The sequence below is a fragment of the Chanodichthys erythropterus genome, chromosome 4 (genome assembly GCF_024489055.1).
Source record: "Chanodichthys erythropterus isolate Z2021 chromosome 4, ASM2448905v1, whole genome shotgun sequence".
Lineage (NCBI taxonomy): Eukaryota > Metazoa > Chordata > Actinopteri > Cypriniformes > Xenocyprididae > Chanodichthys > Chanodichthys erythropterus.
This window is the reverse complement of record NC_090224.1, coordinates 22,754,743-22,776,931: the sequence shown is the minus strand read 5'-3', so window position 1 is coordinate 22,776,931 and position 22,189 is coordinate 22,754,743. Positions and strand designations below refer to the sequence as shown.

Sequence of the window (22,189 nt, the reverse complement as noted above, 5' to 3'; positions counted from 1 at the left end):
TTAAAAGTTCAATAATGAGGTGAAAATAGTTTAGCGTTGAAAGTGATGAACTGATGAGAGTTGAGTGTTTGTGATCTGCTCGTTTGGAGTTTTAGTTTGATTGTTTTATGTTTCGGCTGGTGGTTAATAATTCATCTGCGCTGTCGCTCGTGAAGATCAATCCAGAACAAAAAGAAGACGTTTGGATGATGCAAAAGCAAATGATGAATTTCGTTATTTCCCTAAACTACTACACTGTAAAAAAAAAAAAAAGAAGAAGAAGAAAAAAAAAAAAGAAGAAAACGAAGAAGATTTTTCAGAGCTGTAATTGTAAAATGTGAGTGGCTCTTGCTGTGTGCAACTACACTGCTTCCTGCGCTGCCTGGTGTCAATCCTACGATATTCTGAGCATGTTGTTAGCATGATGCTAACATGATTAACACATGATTAACATGTTTCTAGTATGATGCTAACATGATTAGCATGTTTATTAGCATGATTCTAAGCAATACGTTAACATGATTAGCATGTTTCTAACATGATGCTAACATGGTTAGCATTTTGTTAGCATTATGTTAACACAATTAGAATGTTGCTAGCATTATGCTAACACAATTCAAATGTTGCTTGCATAATGCCAGGCTAGATGTTAACATGATTAGCATGTTGTTAACATGACATTAACACAATTAGCTAGCATGATGTTAACACAATTAGCATTATGTTAACACATAATGTTGTTAACATGATGTTAAACAAGAAGCTAACATGATTAGCATGTTATTAACATAATGCTAACAAAATTAACATGCTTTTAACATGGTACTAAGCAAGATGCTTACATGATTAGCATTTGTTGACATGACATTAACTCTATTAGCTAGCATGATGTTATAACAATTAGCATGGTGCTAGCATTATGCTAACACAATTAGCATGTTGTTACCATGACTCTAAGCAAGATGTTAACATGATTAACATGTTTCTAGCATAATGCTAACATGATTAGCATTATGATAGAAACGTTCTTTGAGATCATTTGGTTAGTATGACGTTAACACTATTAGCTAGCATGATATTAACACAACTAACATGTTGTTAACATGATGTCAACACTATTAACATGTTGTTAGCTTTAGGCTAAGGAAGATGCTAATGTGATTAGCATGTAGTTAACATCAAAGCTAAACAAGATGTTAGCATGATTAGCATGTTGTTAGCATTACATTAACACAATAGCTAGCATTATGTTAACACAATTAGCATGATGTTAACACAAATAACATTTTGCTAACATGATGTTAAACAAGAAGCTAACACCATTAGCATGGTGTTAACACAATAAACATGCTGTTAACATTATTAGCATGTTGCTAACATGATGCTAACAAAATTAACATGTTTTTAACATGATGCAAAGCAAGATGCTTACATGATTAGCATGCTGTATGCATGTTTTTAGTAAGATGCTAATACAGATATGATGATACTACAAAGGCTGCCCCCAGAATAGATGATATAAAGCAAACCACATGCTTCTACGACGCTCGGATTGGAAGATATCCCTCTTTGGTTTTGGGTTGCTAGGGTGCTCGACAATGGTTGCTAGGGCGTGGCTAGGAAGTGGTGTAGGTGATTTGTGTTTGAACTCACCCTCATGTTTCCATGACACTTCTATCCAGAGATATCCATCTGGGCATTGCTGTTTCTGTGTAATTATTTGTGTAATTTACGTGTAAGTAAATCCTGAAGTTCTTTTCAGAGCATGAGAGAATTGTGATGGATGATTTCACAGAGTTCATGAACATGTCTGTTCAATCGTAATGGATCAAGGGTTAAAATCACAACAGTTTGCATGCATACAGCTGAGTTCCGGAGCTTGCATATTATTATTTCCGCTCAAGTAAACAGACTCTGAACGTTACTGAATTCCCGTCCGTGGCATCGAGGCCAGAGAGTTTAATGAAGAGCAGCGGCGTGTCTCTGTGTGCTTTCAGCGTTTGCTTTTGTTGCGTGACCGACTCAAGAAGGTCTGAAATGAGGTTACATGTTAATCTTTAATCTATTAAACATATTGAAACATGAAAGTGGATGGAACATTGTTTGGCGGGGCCGACTCTGGCTTAACGGAGATAAACAACATCTACGTGACTTTGGTCTCTGCATTACGCCTGATTAGTCTGGCCTGGGAGTTTATAAAGTGGCCGATAATCAAATAATGCTTTAAAATTGATATTTTATGTGACTGTTGGAAGCCATGTAATGTTACACAGGATTTTCATGCATGTTCATCTGTCTTTAGTGTGTAATGTTGCTGTTTGAGCATGAAAAAGCTTATTATTATTCTCTATATCAGTGTCAGGGTTTCTGAACTCCCTGAAACGCCTCCATCTTCACAATATTCCTCATTTAAATAATCTTTACGCAGAATAAAGAGGCAGGGCCTGGTTGAGTTAGTAGTGTGTTGTAGTAGTGTGGTTACACTAATCACAACACACTGCTCGGGGTGGTTGCTAGGGTGTTGCTATGTGGTTGCCAGGGTACTCAGGGTGGTTGCTAGGGTGTTGCCTTGTGGTTGCTAGGGTATTCTGGGTGGTTGTTAGGGTGTTTCTATGTGGTTGCTAGGGTACTCAGGATGGTTGCTAGGGTGTTGATATGCGGTTGCTTAGGTACTCGGGGTGGTTCCTAGGGTGTTGCTATATAGTTGCTAGGTTACTCAGGGTGGCTGCTAGGGTGTTGCCTAGTGGTTGCTAGGGTATTCTGGGTGGTTGTTAGGGTGTATCTATGTAGTTGCTTAGGTACTCAGGGTGGTTGCTAGGGTGTTGCTATGCAGTTGCTATGGTACTTAGGATTGTTGTTAGGGTGTTTCTATGTGGTTTTTAGGGTACTCAGGATGGTTGCCAGGGTGTTGCCATTTGGTTGCTAAAGTATTCTGAGTGGTTGTTAGGGTATTGATATGCGGTTGCTAGGTTACTCAGATTGGTTGCTAGGATGTTGCTATGTGGTTGATAGGGTAGACAAGGTGGTTGCTAAGGTGTTGCTATGCAGTTGCTAAGGTACTCGGGTGGTTGTTAGGGTGTTGCTATGTGGTTGCTGCTCCAGCTGACCAATCAGAGCACAGTGTGCTTCTCAGAAGGAGGGGCTTCATTGAGACAGGAACTAAACAGAGCGTTACTGACAGACTGAGAAGAGAGGAGCTGCAACAATGGAGAATATGAGGAGAATAATCAACGTTCAAGCAGGAAAACCTGTTCTAGTAGAGCACAACAACAATATCAAGTCTTTGTAAACGAGCATAATATGGCTCTTGATGCACTTAAGAAAACTGATCTGGAACATGTAGGTTTTCTCAGCAGCTAAACAGCCCTTGAAAATCTACGTCTCATAATGGAGACGATGAACCTCTTTTCATATTTTCTGTCTCAAACACAATGGCACAGACGAGGAGGAGGTGGCATTTCAATTTGTTCTGATTTCTTGACTCTCGCACTGAAAAAGCTCAAGACAAAAGAGCCCATCCACTCCAGGAAAGATCTGTTTTATTCCTGAATGATGATATGATAATGTCTCCGTAAGAGTAGACACATCATTTGGAATTTCTCAGAAATGATTCATCCTTCCTGTGAACCGACTGGCGGCGTTTATTATTGTGGTGTGGATCACAAATGTTCAGATGAATATTGTTTGATGGGTTTTAATCCTCTAATGCTCATATTTTTGTCACTCTGACACTAAAAAGCTCATGAAAAGCTTCCTCCAGGATGTTTCCCGCCTATTGAATGTCTGCTAAATCAACTTTGTAATGTCCATTTGTGTTTGATGCTTTATCTTAATGCTTTTATCTGTCGATAAAAAGTGATGATTGTGATCTGCTCTTTGTCACATTACTGTGATGCTGCGTTTACTGTTATCCAGACAGTAATGGGAATAAATAAAGGGATTTTAGCCGTCAGCTATAAAATTAATATTCCAGGTTTTTTTTGATCTATCGATGGTGTACAGCATTTAACACAGACAACTGTTTTGACGGTGATTTTATATATATATATATATATATATATATATATATATATATATATATATATATATATATATATATATATATATATATATATATATATATATTTTTTTTTTTTTTTTTTTTATGTTAATGTTCTTGAAAAGTCACTTCATGCTCTCTAAGGCTGCATTTATTTGATCAAAACTACAGTAAAAAAAAATGTGAAATATTATTCCAATGTAAATCAGCTGTTTTCTATGTGAATATATAGTAAAGTATAATTTATTCCTGTGATCAAAGCTGAATTTTCAGCATCATTACTCCAGTCTTCAGTGTCACATGATCCTTCAGAAATCATTCTAATATGATGATTTGATGCTCAAGAAACATTTATGATTGAAAACTGAATATTTTATTTTTCAGGATACTTTTATCAACAGCATTTATTTGAAATAGAATCTTTTGTAACATTATAAATGTCTTTACTGTCACTTTTTATCAATTGAATGCGTCCTTGATCAATAATTTATTTCTTTTCAAAGGTAGTCTCTATGTATAAGCAATTGGACACGCATGCTGTAAATATTCTTATAATGAATGTCTAGCAGGCTGCACTGTGAGTAAATGTTTAAAATAATCTGTCCCATTGTTTCTAAAGCATGAAGATGATACTAAAATAATACCAAAGTAAGTGAAAGAAAGCATTCAGAGCTGCACGATTCAGGATAAACTGAGAATCACAATTTTTTGTTTAAAACAGATTTCACAATTCTGAACAGACAACTAAACAAAATAACATGCAATTTATTAGCAGTTTTGACAAAATGCTAATTGCTGCAGTCTATTTAAAAAAATATAAATATTTGTTAAGTCGTTTGAGCGAATGATTCAATGACTCACTCGTAAAGACTTGTTTCATTACTGGATGAATCAGTATTTTTGAACTAATCTCTTGAATGAATGATTCAATGGCTCACTCATAAAGACTTCACTTGTTTCATTACTGGATGAGTCAGTGTTTTTGAACGAATCTCTTGAGTGAACGATTCAATGGCTCACTCATAAAGACTTCACTTGTTTCATTACTGGATGAGTCAGTGTTTTTGAACGAATCTCTTGAGTGAACGATTCAATGGCTCACTCATAAAGACTTCACTTGTTTCATTACTGGATGAGTCAGTGTTTTTGAACGAATCTCTTGAGTGAACGATTCAATGGCTCACTCATAAAGACTTCACTTGTTTCATTACTGGATGAGTCAGTGTTTTTGAACGAATCTCTTGAGTGAACGATTCAATGACTCACTCATAAAGACTTCACTTGTTTCATTACTGGATGAGTCAGTGTTTTTGAACGAATCTCTTGAGTGAACGATTCAATGACTCACTCATAAAGACTTCACTTGTTTCATTACTGGATGAATCAGTATTTTTGAACTAATCTCTTGAATGAATGATTCAATGAATCACTCATAAAGACTTCACTTGTTTCATTACTGGATGAATCAGTATTTTTGAACGAATCTCTTGAGTGAACGATTCAATGACTCACTCATAAAGACTTCACTTGTTTCATTACTGGATGAGTCAGTGTTTTTGAACGAATCTCTTGAGTGAACGATTCAATGACTCACTCATAAAGACTTCACTTGTTTCATTACTGGATGTGTCAGTGTTTTTGAACGCTCCGAACCGCTGATTCGACACAAAAGATTCATAACGCTCCGAAGTGAGTGAATGTGAATGATTTAATGACTCATTTTTTAACAGTCACCTACTGGCATAATTATGCAATTGATACAATCTTTATTTGAAGTGTTAAGTTTCTTTCAGAAGGTGATTTACTCTATTTTGATCTCTACCGTAGACATCAGTGTTTATATCCAAACGATAAAATTTTATCTCAGTACTTCTGTGAATAATTCTCATTTGTAAAGCCGTGTCGGTTTGTTTGTTGAAATCGGTTTCTGTGTTTATTTAAAGCATGCAACAGATGTTTTTTTATATGTGTGTATTTAAGAATGATTAGATATTTGTACTGGAAAACAAGACAGAAATACTGAGGAAGAACATGAAGTTTGAGTGTTGAGTGTGTGGATGCTGCGGCTGGAAGCGTTTGATGGTTTTCCTTATTGAATATCGTTCGGCAGGGCATTCATTTATGCTGTGGCGATGGACACATGATTTCCACGTTTACATAAAGCATATTGTCTGGTTTAATTGTGTTGACGGGTTTCTGAAGGAGACGTTTTGTTTGTGTCGTTTTTTCCAATAAACTCTCTCAAATAGCATTTCGTGGCCAATATTCTTCTGTGACACTTTGCTTTGAGATGATTTGTGATTAGCGCGTTTAATCGAGTGCACTAAAATCAATTCTTTCAGTAGGCAAAAACATTCCATGAATCACTCGGCGTTAACAAAGTTTTGAGGTGAAGCTGATGCGCCGCATCTATTCAGCGTGACAGAAATCGATCAGCGAGCCGCTCGTGTGTCTTCATGACAGTCTAGATTGTGTTTACTGGCAAAAAGACTTATTGAAACAAGAGCTGTTAGTCACCTTTGACCTTTACCTGCTTTACTATGGCTGTTTGGCTGCTTGAGCAAGTACAGGTTCGGCAGCTCGAACGGCTCTTTCCCACTTTTATAATGTGAATTATTTATTGAACTTTCCATTACTGCGTTCATTCCGTTTACTTGCACCAATATTAAATGTGAGATTGTAAGTGATTTCTTGATCATGAAAGTTGCATGTTTGTGAAGCTCTGAGTGAGACAATAAAACATGAGTGGTCTGTGAGCGTTAATGCATTTATGTATTTCAGTGCCACGAATCCTTCACATGCATATTTGATTGTGGTTGAGTCATGCAGGTCAAACTTTATTACACTCACATTTATCACTTTTTAATTCATTATTCACTTTTTAAACTAAGTTTAACTGACTTGATCAGTAAGATTCTGTTGGCAGAAGTTGAGCATTCCATGTATTAGCTGAAGATTTACATTTTATATATTTTTTGTATTTACATATAGATTTGTAATAAACATTTATATTTAAAAAGTAATTTAAATTTAACAATAAATCCTGAATAAATGGCTTTTTATGAATATGTATTTATTGTATTTAGATTTAAATTAAACGAAATAAAATATTTAGATCATAATAACCACTTACATTTATATTTAAATATTTATTTTATTATATATATTTTTATTATATTGTATATATTTTATTATATATATATATATATATATATATATATATATATATATATATATATATATATATATATATATATATATATATATATATATATATAATTATTTTGATTTATATTTAAAGACTGGTTTAAATGTGTTTTACATATATATATATACAGAAAAAAAGGCTTTTTAGGAACATATGAATTAAATTATTTAGACTTGTATTGGTTTATATATATATATATATATATTGATTAAATTAAACTAAATTAAATTACTATATTAAACTGAAATATAAATTGTATTTTCGAAACATGTTCTTGGTAATTGGTATATTGATTTGCTGATCCACGTTCACAAAGCAGGTTTATGAAGAGTTTGTGATGATGTCACATGACAGATCTTCAGATGTTGTTTTTGGTCTCGTCTCTCTTTGCTTTCGTTTACCGTCAGCAGCTCATTTCATCAGTCTGTGAGAATCATTAATGCAGAAGCGTTTCATGACGTTACATCACATCCTCATGTTGACAATGATTAATTCATGTTTCTCTGGAGATCGGCGGTCAGTTATTAGCAGAAAACAATCGCAGCGGGTGATTTGAGCTGGAGGGCGTTCGAATCGTGCCGGTGAAAGTGTTTTTGATCACGTGTCTGCTGTAGTTTCACATGATCACATGATCAGAGCCGCTGAACCTGCTCATATTAATGATGCACTGTTTTTACACACTTCTGTTTGAAAAAAATTAAAACAGTTACTATATTGTTTATATTTAAAATATTTATGTTAATGCATTTACTAAAGTGAACTAATGGGTGCTTGTTGTAAAGTGTTCCCTAAATATCATGTTCTTGTGTTTATTTTTCATAATGTGTGAGAAGTGTGAATATTAAAGGTTTTGGTTTAGTTTTTCGTGATTTTTGCAATTAAACTGAATCAAGTTAGGGTCAGTTTGGAATATATAAAGTTGTTCATAATAATGAATATTTTTATTAATTTAAGCACAATGTGTTTCTACTGATTCTGCTGCTGATCTGATCAATGTTTCATTTTCTTCTCTTCACAGCTCCAGTCAATCCTCATCTGAGTGAGTATCACTTCTTTCTCTATCTATCTATCTATCTATCTATCTATCTATCTATCTATCTATCTATCTATCTATCTATCTATCTATCTATCTATCTATCTATCTATCTATCTATCTATCTATCTATCCATCCATCCATCCATCCATCCATCCATCTATCATCCATCCATCCATCCATCTATCATCCATCCATCCATCCATCTATCATCCATCCATCTATCATCCATCTATCCATCCATCTATCATCCATCCATCCATCCATCCATCCATCTATCATCCATCTATCCATCCATCTATCATCCATTTATCCATCCATCTATCATCCATCCATCTATCATCCATCTATCCATCCATCCATCCATCCATCCATCCATCTATCATCCATCCATCCATCCATCTATCATCCATCCATCCATCCATCTATCATCCATCCATCTATCATCCATCTATCCATCCATCTATCATCCATCCATCCATCCATCCATCCATCCATCTATCATCCATCTATCCATCCATCTATCATCCATCCATCCATCCATCTATCATCCATCCATCTATCATCCATCTATCCATCCATCTATCATCCATCCATCCATCCATCCATCCATCCATCCATCTATCATCCATCTATCCATCCATCTATCATCCATCTATCATCCATCTATCATCCATCCATCCATCCATCCATCCATCCATCTATCATCCATCCATCCATCCATCCATCTATCATCCATCTATCCATCCATCTATCATCCATCTATCCATCCATCCATCCATCCATCTATCATCCATCTATCCATCCATCTATCATCCATCCATCCATCCATCCATCCATCCATCCATCCATCCATCCATCCATCCATCTATCATCCATCTATCCATCCATCTATCATCCATCTATCCATCCATCCATCCATCCATCTATCATCCATCTATCCATCCATCCATCCATCCATCCATCTATCATCCATCTATCCATCTATCATCCATCTATCATCCATCTATCCATCCATCCATCCATCCATCTATCATCCATCTATCCATCTATCATCCATCTATCATCCATCCATCCATCCATCCATCTATCCATCTATCATCCATCCATCCATCCATCTATCATCCATCTATCCATCCATCTATCCATCCATCCATCCATCCATCTATCATCCATCTATCATCCATCTATCATCCATCCATCCATCCATCCATCCATCTATCCATCCACCTATCATCTATCCATCTATCATCCATCTATCATCCATCTATCATCCATCTATCCATCCATCTATCATCCATCCATCTGTCCATCCATCCATCTATCCATCCACCTATCATCTATCCATCTATCATCCATCTATCATCCATCTATCATCCATCTATCATCCATCTATCCATCCATCTATCATCCATCCATCTGTCCATCCATCCATCTATCCATCCACCTATCATCCATCCATCTATCATCCATCTATCCATCCATCTATCATCCATCCATCCATCTATCATCCATCTATCCATCCACCTATCATCTATCCATCTATCATCCATCTATCATCCATCTATCATCCATCCATCTATCATCCATCCATCTATCCATCCATCTATCATCCATCCATCCATCTATCATCCATCTATCCATCCACCTATCATCTATCCATCTATCATCCATCTATCATCCATCCATCTATCCATCCACCTATCATCCATTCATCTATCCATCTATCCATCCACCTATCATCTATCCATCTATCCATCTATCATCCATCTATCATCCATCTATCCATCCACCTATCATCCATCCATCTATCCATCTATCATCCATCTATCATCCATACATCCATCTATCCATCCATCTATCATCTATCCATCCATCTATCATCCATCCATCCATCATCCATCCATCCATCTATCATCCATCTATCATCCATCCATCCATCCATCCATCCATCCATCTCTCATCCATCCATCCATCCATCTATCCTTCTTTCTTTCTTTCTTTCTTTCTTTCTTTCTTTCTTTCTTTCTTTCTTTCTTTCTTTCTTTCTTTCTTTCTTTCTTTCTTTCTTTCTTTCTTTCTGTCACCTGTTCTCTAGTTGTTTTCATGACTTCTAGAGCAGATAGAATCCCAGATGAAATATTTTCATTCTTCCTCCGCCGGGTCTTTTCTCTCCTCTCTTCCTCTGGTTCAGTCCTGCTGATCTCCTGCATTAGTTCGGTCATCAGGGGTAAAACCTCCATTTAAATCCCCCGTTGTGAAGCGAGCGTAGGAGTCGAGAGGCGCTGGTCTTCGGCGAGGGACCGTAAGCCCACTTACTCAAAAACACTTTAGATTCTCCCCATCCGAAGGTCACGGCGCTCCACTCCTGCAAGATTTTAATAAAATCAATGAATATTTATCAACAAACAACACCTGCTGAATGCCAATGACTTCCCACTAGTTCCTCCAGATGAGTGTGAGACATGAAGCGCTTCCAGTGTGTTTAGTAAATCACGAGTTTGTTGCTGTCACAGTAAATGTCCCTGCACTCTGTGTGTGTTAGTGACAGTCCTGTCGTCATTTACTCGCCCACATGCTGTTGAAGAATCTCTGAGATGCTCTTTTCCAAACACACACGGACACTATGAGGCCAAAAAGGCTTCGTAACAATCTTGCGCAGTATTTTCCAAGCCTTCTGAAGTCATATGATGACCTAAATGTAAGTCTTTTTACTGATAATCATTCGCTGCAGCCTTGTTACTTTCATTATGTGAAAAGAGCAGTTCAAAGATTCAGAATAAAGTCTTACGGGTTTGGGTAAATGATGACAGGATTTCACATTTGCATGAACTTCTTTCTTCTCCAGGAGAGTTTCACTGCAGCTTTGAAGAGGAGCCGGTTTGCATGTTCACTCAGGACAAGAACGACGACTTTGACTGGACGAGACACAGCGCTGCCACCCGCGACACTAAATACACCCCGAACACGGGTCCCAGCGCGGATCGGGCCGGCTCAAAGCAGGGTAGGAAACTTATCTTCACAGTGTCTCTCCGGAAGGAAAACTTCTGAAATTTCCCACCCGAGCAACTCTTGCCTAAATCCTCATGTTGATTTCTGAAGTTATCTTGAATTGCATTCAAATCCGCCCGAGTTCCAATTACCACTCATGGTGATTTCATTCAGATGAAATTCGGCTCTTCAAATGAGGTTGTCTATTCCCAAACTGAGACAATGCAGGCAGTGCCGGATGTGAATGAAGCGGGATGAGCTCCTTTTTATTGACACGCACACAAAGAGGCGTTTGATGCCGGGACGCTCCGGAGGGGCCGAGCGCCGGTTAACGCGTCCTCTACAGGGACGCTGGAGCTGCTCGTGTAAATAATACATTTGCTTTAATCATCCTGATGCTTCCGAACTGTCCGGCGTTTCATTACCGTCAAGAGTCCTACAGAGACTTTAATTATCACTCATCAAATTCAAGAGAGGAGATTCTGTTTGATTTTGGCTGGAGGGTTTTTAACGCTCTGAAGAACAATGCGTGGTGAACGTGTCCCACATTGCAATATACGTACAGTATATATATAGATATATATAATGATTCATATATTATTTGTAAATGTGTTTGTAAATTTGTAATCATATTGCATAGTTGTGCTTGGAGTAGATTGTTTTATTTGTGACAATAACGCAATGAATCATGACAAATTGTGCCGACATAATTTTTGGCCAGACTGCCATACAAAGAAATTATGAACACATGCAAAAACGAGATAACCAACCAAATTTTTTTTTGTTTTTCTAAATATCATTAATATATATTCTTTATTCACAGCCAGTAAAGCTATTTTGATTTTTATTGTGTATATATATATATATATATATACAATGCATTTAAATAATTATTATTACTAGTATATAAATATAGTTTATTTTATTTTTATATTTTGTTTTTTTTGTCAAAAAAATCATTACTATCGGTCACCTTTTACATCTTTATGTGGGTTTTGCAAATATTTAACCATTGAAAAGTATTAAAAAGAGCTTGTGACTAAAGCTCAAAACTTAATTGGCTCCTCAAACTGTCAGTCAAACCTCATAACTCTGCCCACCGTTATTGTGAATGAAGTGCCGCACACAAACGTCTCTGCTTGTTTGCAATTCAATGATAAATAAAGAACTGTTTGTTTCAATAAGTACAGCACTATAAAAGCTATTACTATTTAGTATAATATTACTATTTTCTTTATATGTAGTATTTAATTATTAGGGGCCAAGCACCGAATGCACCCTATGACGTAATTTTCGGTCATGACAATTTTTCCGCCATTTTGAATTTTCTGAAAAACGTACTTTTTCGAACTCCTCCTAGGCCGTTACTCTGATTTTCATGAAAATTGAACCAGATCATCTTCAGACCATGGCGACAAAAAGTTATGGAATTCAAGTTGATTCTATCAATCAATTCTATCAAAATTATATTTATATTTAATTATATATTTTATATATAAATTATATATAATTTATATATATATTATATATTTTTTACATATCAGCCATTTTGGCCATCGGCCATTTTGAATTTTGTGCTAAAATGCTGTAATTTACGAACGCATTAGCGTATCGTTACGAAACTCGGCATGCGTCTTTGGCCCCATGTCCTTACAATACTCAAAAAGTTTTGGTGCAGCGCCACCTTATGGTCAAAATGTTATAACAAAATTTACAAAAATGCTAATAACTTTTGACTATATTAGTCCATTGTAATGAAACTGGTCTCAGTTGATTCCTTGGGTCATGCTGAGAACATAGATATCAAAGTTGACATAGTCAGCTGAAATTCCTGTCCGCCATATTGTTTTTCTTTAAAAACCTACTTTTTCTAACTCCTCCTAGACCGTTGGTCCGATTTTCACCAAAATCGAACTGTATCATCTTCAGACCATGCCGACCAAAAGTTATGGATTTCAAGTTGATATATGAAACCGTTTCATATACTGGAGCAACGATTTTGAGGCATGATGCAAAACTCACTCTTGAAGCTGTATCTCTGCAATGCTTTGGCATATTGACACCAAACTTTGCAAGTGTCATTGTCACCTCACTCTGACCATACCACAACAATTTGGACCCAGCGCCACCTATTGGTCAAGAGCGATGAATCAGTAAATCCTCATTTTTGATCATTTTTCAGCTCGTTTGCCTAGAATGATCTTAATAGGTCTTTAATTGCTCACTGTTGTAGTTGGTCTGATGCTCACAGCCATGTTGGCTGGCTTCTTGTGCCGTTTTTGTGCTTGGCCCCATAATTGCTGCTTGCAGCTATATTAGTATTTTATTTTTATATGCTTATTTATTTATTATATTATTTATTTACATATCGTCGCTGTTGGGGAAGAAACCTTATATTTCCATATTTCTATTTTTTGTCAAAAAATCATTAATGTCAGTCACCCTTTACATCTGTCTGTGGATTTTGCTAATAATGAAAGTATTAAAAAGAGTTTGTGACTAAAACTAATAACTCCATTGGCTCCTCAAACTGTCAGTCAAACCTCATAACCTCTGTTGTGAATGAACTGCTGCACACAGTTTAGAACGTCTCTGCTTGTTTGCAATGCAATGATGAATATGTACAGCGTTTTTTTACTCAAGAAACACTAAATATATAAAAGCTGATGTTTTATGTATTTGGGGATCGGAGAAGCATTTGTCATCGAGCCAATACTCTTAAAATACCCTTCATCTTTAATAACATGAGATTTTGGTCAAATATTAGTGCTCATCACATCCTTGTGTCCGTGTTATTTCCAGGTTTCTACATGTACATTGAGACCTCCAGACCTCGTAAAGAGGGCGACACGGCTCGTCTGTTGAGCCCCACGTTTAACGTCGCCCCCAAGAATCCCTACAGCATCACCAGCCCTCCGGCGTACTGCTTCACCTTCTACTATCACATGTACGGCAAACACATCGGTAAGATGACGTCCACGTGCACTCATGCAGCAGATGTGCTAAAAACATGGGAAAGTAAAGTAGTGAAGTGATGTCAGTGAAACTCTCTCGCTTTATCACTTTAACTGACGAGGATCTACAGCTGCTGACAGGTTCCTGCATTAGCATGACGGTTGAGATGTTAGCAGGTCACGTCAAACCCGCAGACTCCAGCGCTCCATTACTGTGGCGTGTGATGACACTCGTGAGGATTTTATCATACGCTCAAACCTCAAACTCTCAACTTCATAAATCGGTTGTTGACCATCAAATTACACACTTTGACCTCTATATCGGGGCATGTTGTCACACTTGTTCAAATCCACCTTCATTATAACTAAATGGTTGCAGGGTTATTAAAACTAAAACCATAAAAAATATTTTTTGTTGCTTGAAATTAAATAAATATTAACAGAAGTAAAATAAAATATATATTTTATTTCAGCTAGTTGCCTAGGTAAGATCATTTTCATTTAGTTTAACTTGATGTATTGAAACAACTTAAAACTGACATCAAAATTAATAAAAATTATAAAAAAAATTCTATTTAGCTTTAATTTATTTTTATTTCAATTTTAGTAATTTAGTCAGCTTAACTGTAACTTACTTTATTTCAGTTTCCAATCACACACACGCACACCCTCATACACACTCGCACACACACACACACACACACACACACACACACACACACACACACACACACACACACACACACACACACACACACACACACACACACACACACACACACACACACACACACACACACACACACACAGAAGCCGCAGTACCTGCTCAGAGGTCACAGCTGATTAATGAGACTCACTTCAGAGTTTGCCTCTGAGTTCTTCTCTTTCGTTTGTTTGCTGGATTAAATCCCAGAGCTCAAAGCAAACACTGTCCGTCTCCAGCGATCGCTGCGCTTCCATTAGTGCTGCTCCACACACCACAGACCTCCGGCAGCACAGCAGATCACATTCAGATCACCTCAACACCTTATTCATCTCTAAATGACACTGTTGATCCCTGTGAAGCGGATGGAATTTAATGAAAGGGGAGGCGATTTAATAAGAAGATATCGCTCACATTAACATGCTTTCATTTCTGTTTCGAAGTGTTTATCTCTGTAAACTGATGATCTTAACCTGACAGCAATGTCTTGTTTAAGGCAAACGGGACCCTTAGAGAGGGTAAAAATGTTAATTAATATGTATCACCATACTTCCCCAAGTTGATTAATTACAGTATAAATGTTTCGCATTACAGGTTTTCTGAAATGTTATGTTTAAATATGCAAATTAGCCATTTTCTAATTAAATATGCACGCTTTTGCATACCTTTCCAGAACAGAAATCTGAACAATGGATGAACCCAGGTTCTTGATTCTTGATAGATTTTGCATTTCTCTTTTTATCATAAATCAGAAAATACTGTCAACAGAGGGAAAACATGACATGAGGCCTGCACATGACATTCCCACTATTTACTAATACGTCAGCACGTTTTACTAATTTGTCTCCTCATTTTATGTAAATCGTGCACATAATATGATTCGTTCCATTGATTTATTAAATTGTGAGCACAATATAATTAATTTGCTAGTTTTACTAAATCATGAGCACATGATATAATAATTTGTTCGCTCGTTTTACTAAATCATGACACATGATATGATAATTCGTTTGCTCGTTTTACTAAATCGTGAGCATGATAATTTGTATAAATTGTGAACAAGATATAACAATTTGTTCGCTAGTTTTACTAAATCGTGAGCGCATGATATAATAATTTGTTCGCCCGTTTTACTAAATCATGAGCACATGATATAATAATTCGTTTGCTCGTTTTACTAAATCATGAGCACATGATATAATAATTCGTTTGCTCGTTTTACTAAATCATGAGCACATGATATAATAATTCGTTTGCTCGTTTTACTAAATCGTGAGCATGATAATTTGTATAAATTGTGAACAAGATATAATAATTTGTTTGCTCGTTTTACTAAATCGTGAGCGCATGATATAATAATTTGTTCGCTCGTTTTACTAAATCATGAGCACATGATATAATAATTTGTTCGCCCGTTTTACTAAATCATGAGCACATGATATAATAATTCGTTTGCTCGTTTTACTAAATCATGAGCACATGATATAATAATTCGTTTGCTCGTTTTACTAAATCGTGAGCATGATAATTTGTATAAATTGTGAACAAGATATAATAATTTGTTTGCTCGTTTTACTAAATCGTGAGCGCATGATAAAATAATTTGTTCGCTCGTTTTACCAAATCGTGAGCGCATGATAAAATAATTTGTTCGCTCGTTTTACTAAATCATGAGCGCATGATATAATAATTTGTTCGCTTTTTTTACTAAATCATGAGCGCATGATATAATAATTTGTTCGCTCGTTTTATTAAATCGTGAGCGTATGATAAAATAATTTGTTCGCTCGTTTTACTAAATCATAAGCGCATGATAAAATAATTTGTTCGCTCGTTTTACTAAATCGTGAGCGCATGATAAAATAATTTGTTCGCTCGTTTTACTAAATCGTGAGCGCATGATAAAATAATTTGTTCGCTCGTTTTACTAAATCGTGAGCGCATGATATAATAATTTGTTCGCTCGTTTTACTAAATCGTGAGCATGATATAATAATTTGTTTGCTCATTTTACTAAATTGTGAGCACAATATAATAAGTCATTCGCTCGTTTTACTAAATCGTGAGCGCATAATATAATAATTTTTTGGCTCGTTTCACCAAATCGTGAGCACAATATAATAATTCATTCGCTCGTTTTACTAAATCGTGAGCGCATGATATAATAATTAGTTTGCTCATTTTACTAAATTGTGAACACGATTTAATAATTTGTTTGCTCATTTTACTAAATTGTGAACACGATTTAATAATTTGTTCGCTCGTTTTACAAAATCATGAGCGCATGATATAATAATTTGTTCGCTTGTTTTACTAAATCATGAGCGCATGATATAATAATTTGTTCGCTCGTTTTACTAAATCGTGAGCGCATGATATAATAATTTGTTCGCTCGTTTTACTAAATCGTGAGCATGATATAATAATTTGTTTGCTCATTTTACTAAATCATGAGCGCATGATATAATAATTTGTTCGCTCGTTTTACTAAATCGTGAGCATGATATAATAATTTGTTTGCTCATTTTACTAAATCGTGAGCGCATGATATAATAATTTTTTGGCTCGTTTCACCAAATCGTGAGCACAATATAATAATTCATTCGCTCGTTTTACTAAATCGTGAGCGCATGATATAATAATTAGTTTGCTCATTTTACTAAATTGTGAACACGATTTAATAATTTGTTTGCTCATTTTACTAAATTGTGAACACGATTTAATAATTTGTTCGCTCGTTTTACAAAATCATGAGCGCATGATATAATAATTTGTTCGCTTGTTTTACTAAATCATGAGCGCATGATATAATAATTTGTTCGCTTGTTTTACTAAATCGTGAGCGCATGATATAATAATTAGTTTGCTCATTTTACTAAATTGTGAACACGATTTAATAATTTGTTTGCTCATTTTACTAAATTGTGAACACGATTTAATAATTTGTTCGCTCGTTTTACAAAATCATGAGCGCATGATATAATAATTTGTTCGCTCGTTTTACTAAATCATGAGTGCATGATATAATAATTTGTTTGCTTGTATTACTAAATCGTGAGCATGATATAATAATTCCTTTACTCTTTTTAATAAAACGTGAGCGCATGATATAATAGTTCGTTTGCTTGTTTTACTAAATCGTGAGCGCATGATATAATAATTTGTTTGCTCGTTTTACTAAATCGTGAGTGCATGATATAATAATTCGCTAATTTTACTAAATTGTGAACACGATATAATAATTTGCTCACTCGTTTTACTATACCGTGAACACGATATAATTTGTTTGTATATAAATCAAGCAAATCAACCCTTCAGAATATAAATGAATAAAACTGTAAAGTTTGCTGTATGTAAAGCCGCTGAAGTGGAGATTTCTGACTCAAACTCAGTGTCGTTAAAGAGATGGATTGTGATTGAAATTTACAGCCAAATAGATAAAGTGCAATAAAATAAGTGTATTTTGGATGTTTACTTTCCACTAGTCTGATGTTATGGAAGCAAAAATAGACCTCAAAACTATTAAAAAATATATGTTTTTGCCTGCAATGTCTTGCCTTAATGTTTTAACATACCTTCTGCCCATTAAAGCAGACATGTTTGCTAACTAAGGTCGAAGTGTGTACAATGCACTTCCACTCTGTTTATAACTGGATTGATTGATTGATTCTCCAGCAGCTTCAGATACTCTTACAGTCATGAGTTGTTCTGTTGGGCCGCACTGAGGAGGTCAGTTGTTAAATTAATTGATTGCGTTTTTCCCACAGGCACTCTGAATGCGTTTGTGAAGCAGAAAGGTCAGTCGACTTCAGACGCAGGTCCAGTGTGGTCCCTCAGCGGGAACCAAGGGGACCGATGGAGACAAGCCAAAATTAGTATCCATCCTATTTCCTCCTTCCAGGTGAGTGAAATGTACAGCGGACATTTATTCAGTATTTATATACATTTATAACTGTTTAGTCTATATATACCATGTTTGATTTTTCACTGCACTCATCGGAATGCAATATGGGATTGTGCACAACCTCTCAAAGATGCTGTCGACTGCAGAAGAGGCTCTTGTGATGAGCATTTGATTTTGTGCTCTATTTCCATCACGCAGGTGATATTTGAGGGCATCCGCGGTCCAGGGATCGAGGGGGACATTGCCATTGATGATGTCACACTGGAGGAGGGGGAGTGTCCTGACCCTCCGTCCAATCGTATGTATCGAGCATGCATCTCCATGGTAACCAGGCCATAATTGCGTGCGCTGCAGCAAGCACGTTGTTGTCCAAGAGAGCTCAGTAATTACACTAGAACAAACAGCGAGAAAAACTGAAATGAGTGCAGGTAATGGGCTGGAATTGACAAGACTGATGGTGAGAGCGAGACGTGGCTCCACTTCTGCTGAAAATACGTGAGCAAATTGAAAGCCTTCCTTCTGGAGCCAAACTAGGGCTGTAATCATCGAGTGAAGTTATGTGTTAATCATTATTATTAGTCTGGAATATAACAGCGCATCAGGTTTTCCATTATTATTAAAAGAGTTTCATATATCGATCTCTCCATGAGGTGTGTTTGTGTCGTAAATACAAGCTTCGTGGATATCTAGAGAATAGTCATATGCGCTGGAGGATGCTTGTGAATCACAGAAATACAGTTCAGACATTTATGACCAGCTGTAAGTGTTAAAAACGAGGCGGGTTTTAATGCTGTTAACTCGCTTGCGCTCCAGACATGAATGATTCTCAGTGTTTTCAGTGATCATCAGTGATTTCAGTCTTTAGCACACCTGACTCTTAGTGTAGTCAAGTAATCACAAAACATGTTCATGTCAGTGTCTTTAGGGCCATATTTGAACACCCTATAGCAACATGCAGAATACCTTAGCAAACTATACGCTATAGCGAGTAGGATTGAGTATCGAAAATCATTTCTTTTTAAAAACTTGTTCCAAATTTCCAAGAACCGGGCACATGTGCATTTCGATTCCATTTAACAAATTCCTGCGTTCCCATTTCAATGTGATTTTAACCATTCAAGCGAAAGAAGATGTGAAAGAGAATCCATTTCGGCACTAGAGCGCTGTTTTCAGTGCTGCGCACATATCTAAAGCGTCCTCTCATGTAGTGCGTGAATACTTAACTGAGTTGTCTTTTGCATGTTCTAATGCTTGAATGGACACATGTGTATCAGTGTATTGGATCTGTGCATTCAGACTTAAAGTGACAGCAGCCTCATAAAACCGCTGAAGCCTGTTATTAACGTTAATCAAAGATCAAAAGAAAAATAAAATCACTCATTGATCTTGACTGAATAACTTTTGTAACTTTAATAGGGATTAATCTGTTTCATTAATAAAAAGTGAATAAAATAAAAAGTAAAAATTTGATTACATTTTATTTCAATTTCTGTACCTGAACTTTGTTCAGTTGTAAGCCTGTTGATTTGTGCTTTTGCTCATTTATTTAATTTAAAAACAGACTAACCCAAATTGGATTGAAAATGGACAAACTCAGCGGTTGGGTTGTTTTAATGCAGCGATTGGGTTGTTTTAACCCAGCAAAAGAGTTGTTTTAACCCATCATTTGGGTTGTTTTAACCCAGAAATTGGGTTGTTTTTACCCCGTGATTGGGTTGTTTTAACTTAGTGAATGGGTTGTTTTAACTTAGCGAATGGGTTGTTTTGACCCAGAGATTGGGTTGTTTTAACCGAGCAAAAGAGTTGTTTTAACCCATCATTTGGGTTGTTTCAACTCAGAGATTGGGTTGTTTTAACCCAGCAAAATAGTTGTTTTAACCCAGCACTTGGGTTGTTTTAACCCAGTGGTTGGGTTGTTTTAACCCAGCAAAAGAGTTGTTTTAACCCAGCATTTGGGTTGTTTTAACCCAGCATTTGGGTTGTTTCAACCCAGAGATTGGGTTGTTTTAACCCGCAAAAGAGTTGTTTAAACCCAGCATTTGGGTTGTTTTAACCCAGCAAAAGAGTTGTTTTAACCCATTGGTTGGGTTGTTTTAACCCAGCATTTTGGTTGTTTTAACCCAGTGATTGGGTTGTTTTAACTTAGCAAATGGGTTTTTTGACCCAGTGATTGGTTTGTTTTAACCCAGCGGTTGGGTTGTTTTAACCCAGCGAAAGAGTTGTTTTAACCCAGCGGTTGGGTTGTTTTAACCCAGCGATTGGGTTGTTTTTAACCCAGCGGTTGGGTTGTTTCAGCCCAGCAAGAGAGTTGTTTTAACCCAGCGGTTGGGTTGTTTTAACCCAGCGGTTTGGTTGTTTTAACTTAGCAAATGGGTTGTTTTATCCTAGTGGTTCAGTTACATGTTTGACCCAACGTGCTGGGTAGTTTTATTTAACTCAACTATTGTTTAAAAATTACTGCATTGCTCACTTAAAATGAACATGTTGCAAATGAACATTTATTCATATGTTTAATAACTGAATAATAATTAACCAATAAACATTTATTATATGTTCACCTTTTGATTATTATTGTTGCCACTAGTAATTATGTGTCTGATTTTTAATTTACAACCTATTTTTGGTTCATTTTTAAGCCAGATATATAGTCATTTTTAATCAATATTTGGGTTAAATAAAACTGCCCAGCACGTTGGTCAAACATTTAAATCAACCACTGGGTTAAAAATAACCCAATCACTGGGTTTGTCCATTTTCAACCCAATTTGGGTTGTTTTTAAACCAGTATTTTTTAGAGTGTTGTTGTTTTTGCTGTGGTATTTTTGTTAAAATCACAGGCAAAAGCTCCTTGTGTAAGTTCTTTGGGATTTTTGTTCATGGTATTCAGCAACAGAATGTTTTGCAAAAAGACAAGATAAATATGTTTCATATCTAAATGTTTGACTTTTTTGCCTTACTGGAATCGAAACTTGGAATTGTGATCGTAATCACTAGAATTCAAACGATACCCAACCCTAATAGTGAGTTTATCCTATAGTGATGTAGTTCTCTGGTTAATGGTAACCTCTTTCTCTGATTCCCTACAGCGATCAGAGGAGCGGCTCCACGCACCGGCTCCAGTATATGGCCATTGAGCGTCACACTGTTTTTTACCGTATTCTTTCATCAGAGGTGACGCTCCACATGAGAAGAGACTCGAGATGTGTCCCGTAATATTTTATCACCAAAGATTTATGCTTTCGGATTGCTGAGAAGGCACAACACCGGGAATAACACCATGAAACAATGACAAATCTAAACAGAAAAGTAATACATATTTTGTCGCTCTCCGCAGAAACCTCGTATCTCGTATTTCGTAATTTCTCTTTTTTCATAAA

The 22,189-nt window shown here is 36.1% G+C and overlaps 1 protein-coding gene across 1 annotated transcript in view; it reads left to right on the top strand.

Annotated features, from left to right (window-relative positions):
* Nucleotides 1–21,987, top strand: part of LOC137018284 (MAM domain-containing glycosylphosphatidylinositol anchor protein 2-like) — a 176,168-nt gene extending 154,181 nt beyond the window's left edge. Inside the window, exons 16-21 of the mRNA XM_067382890.1 lie at nucleotides 8,245–8,265; nucleotides 11,109–11,264; nucleotides 14,054–14,215; nucleotides 18,676–18,809; nucleotides 19,011–19,110; nucleotides 21,899–21,987. Coding sequence (XP_067238991.1) covers nucleotides 8,245–8,265; nucleotides 11,109–11,264; nucleotides 14,054–14,215; nucleotides 18,676–18,809; nucleotides 19,011–19,110; nucleotides 21,899–21,987 — 662 coding nt within the window. The remainder of the gene's footprint in view (nucleotides 1–8,244; nucleotides 8,266–11,108; nucleotides 11,265–14,053; nucleotides 14,216–18,675; nucleotides 18,810–19,010; nucleotides 19,111–21,898) is intronic.
* Nucleotides 21,988–22,189: the final 202 nt, after the last annotated feature.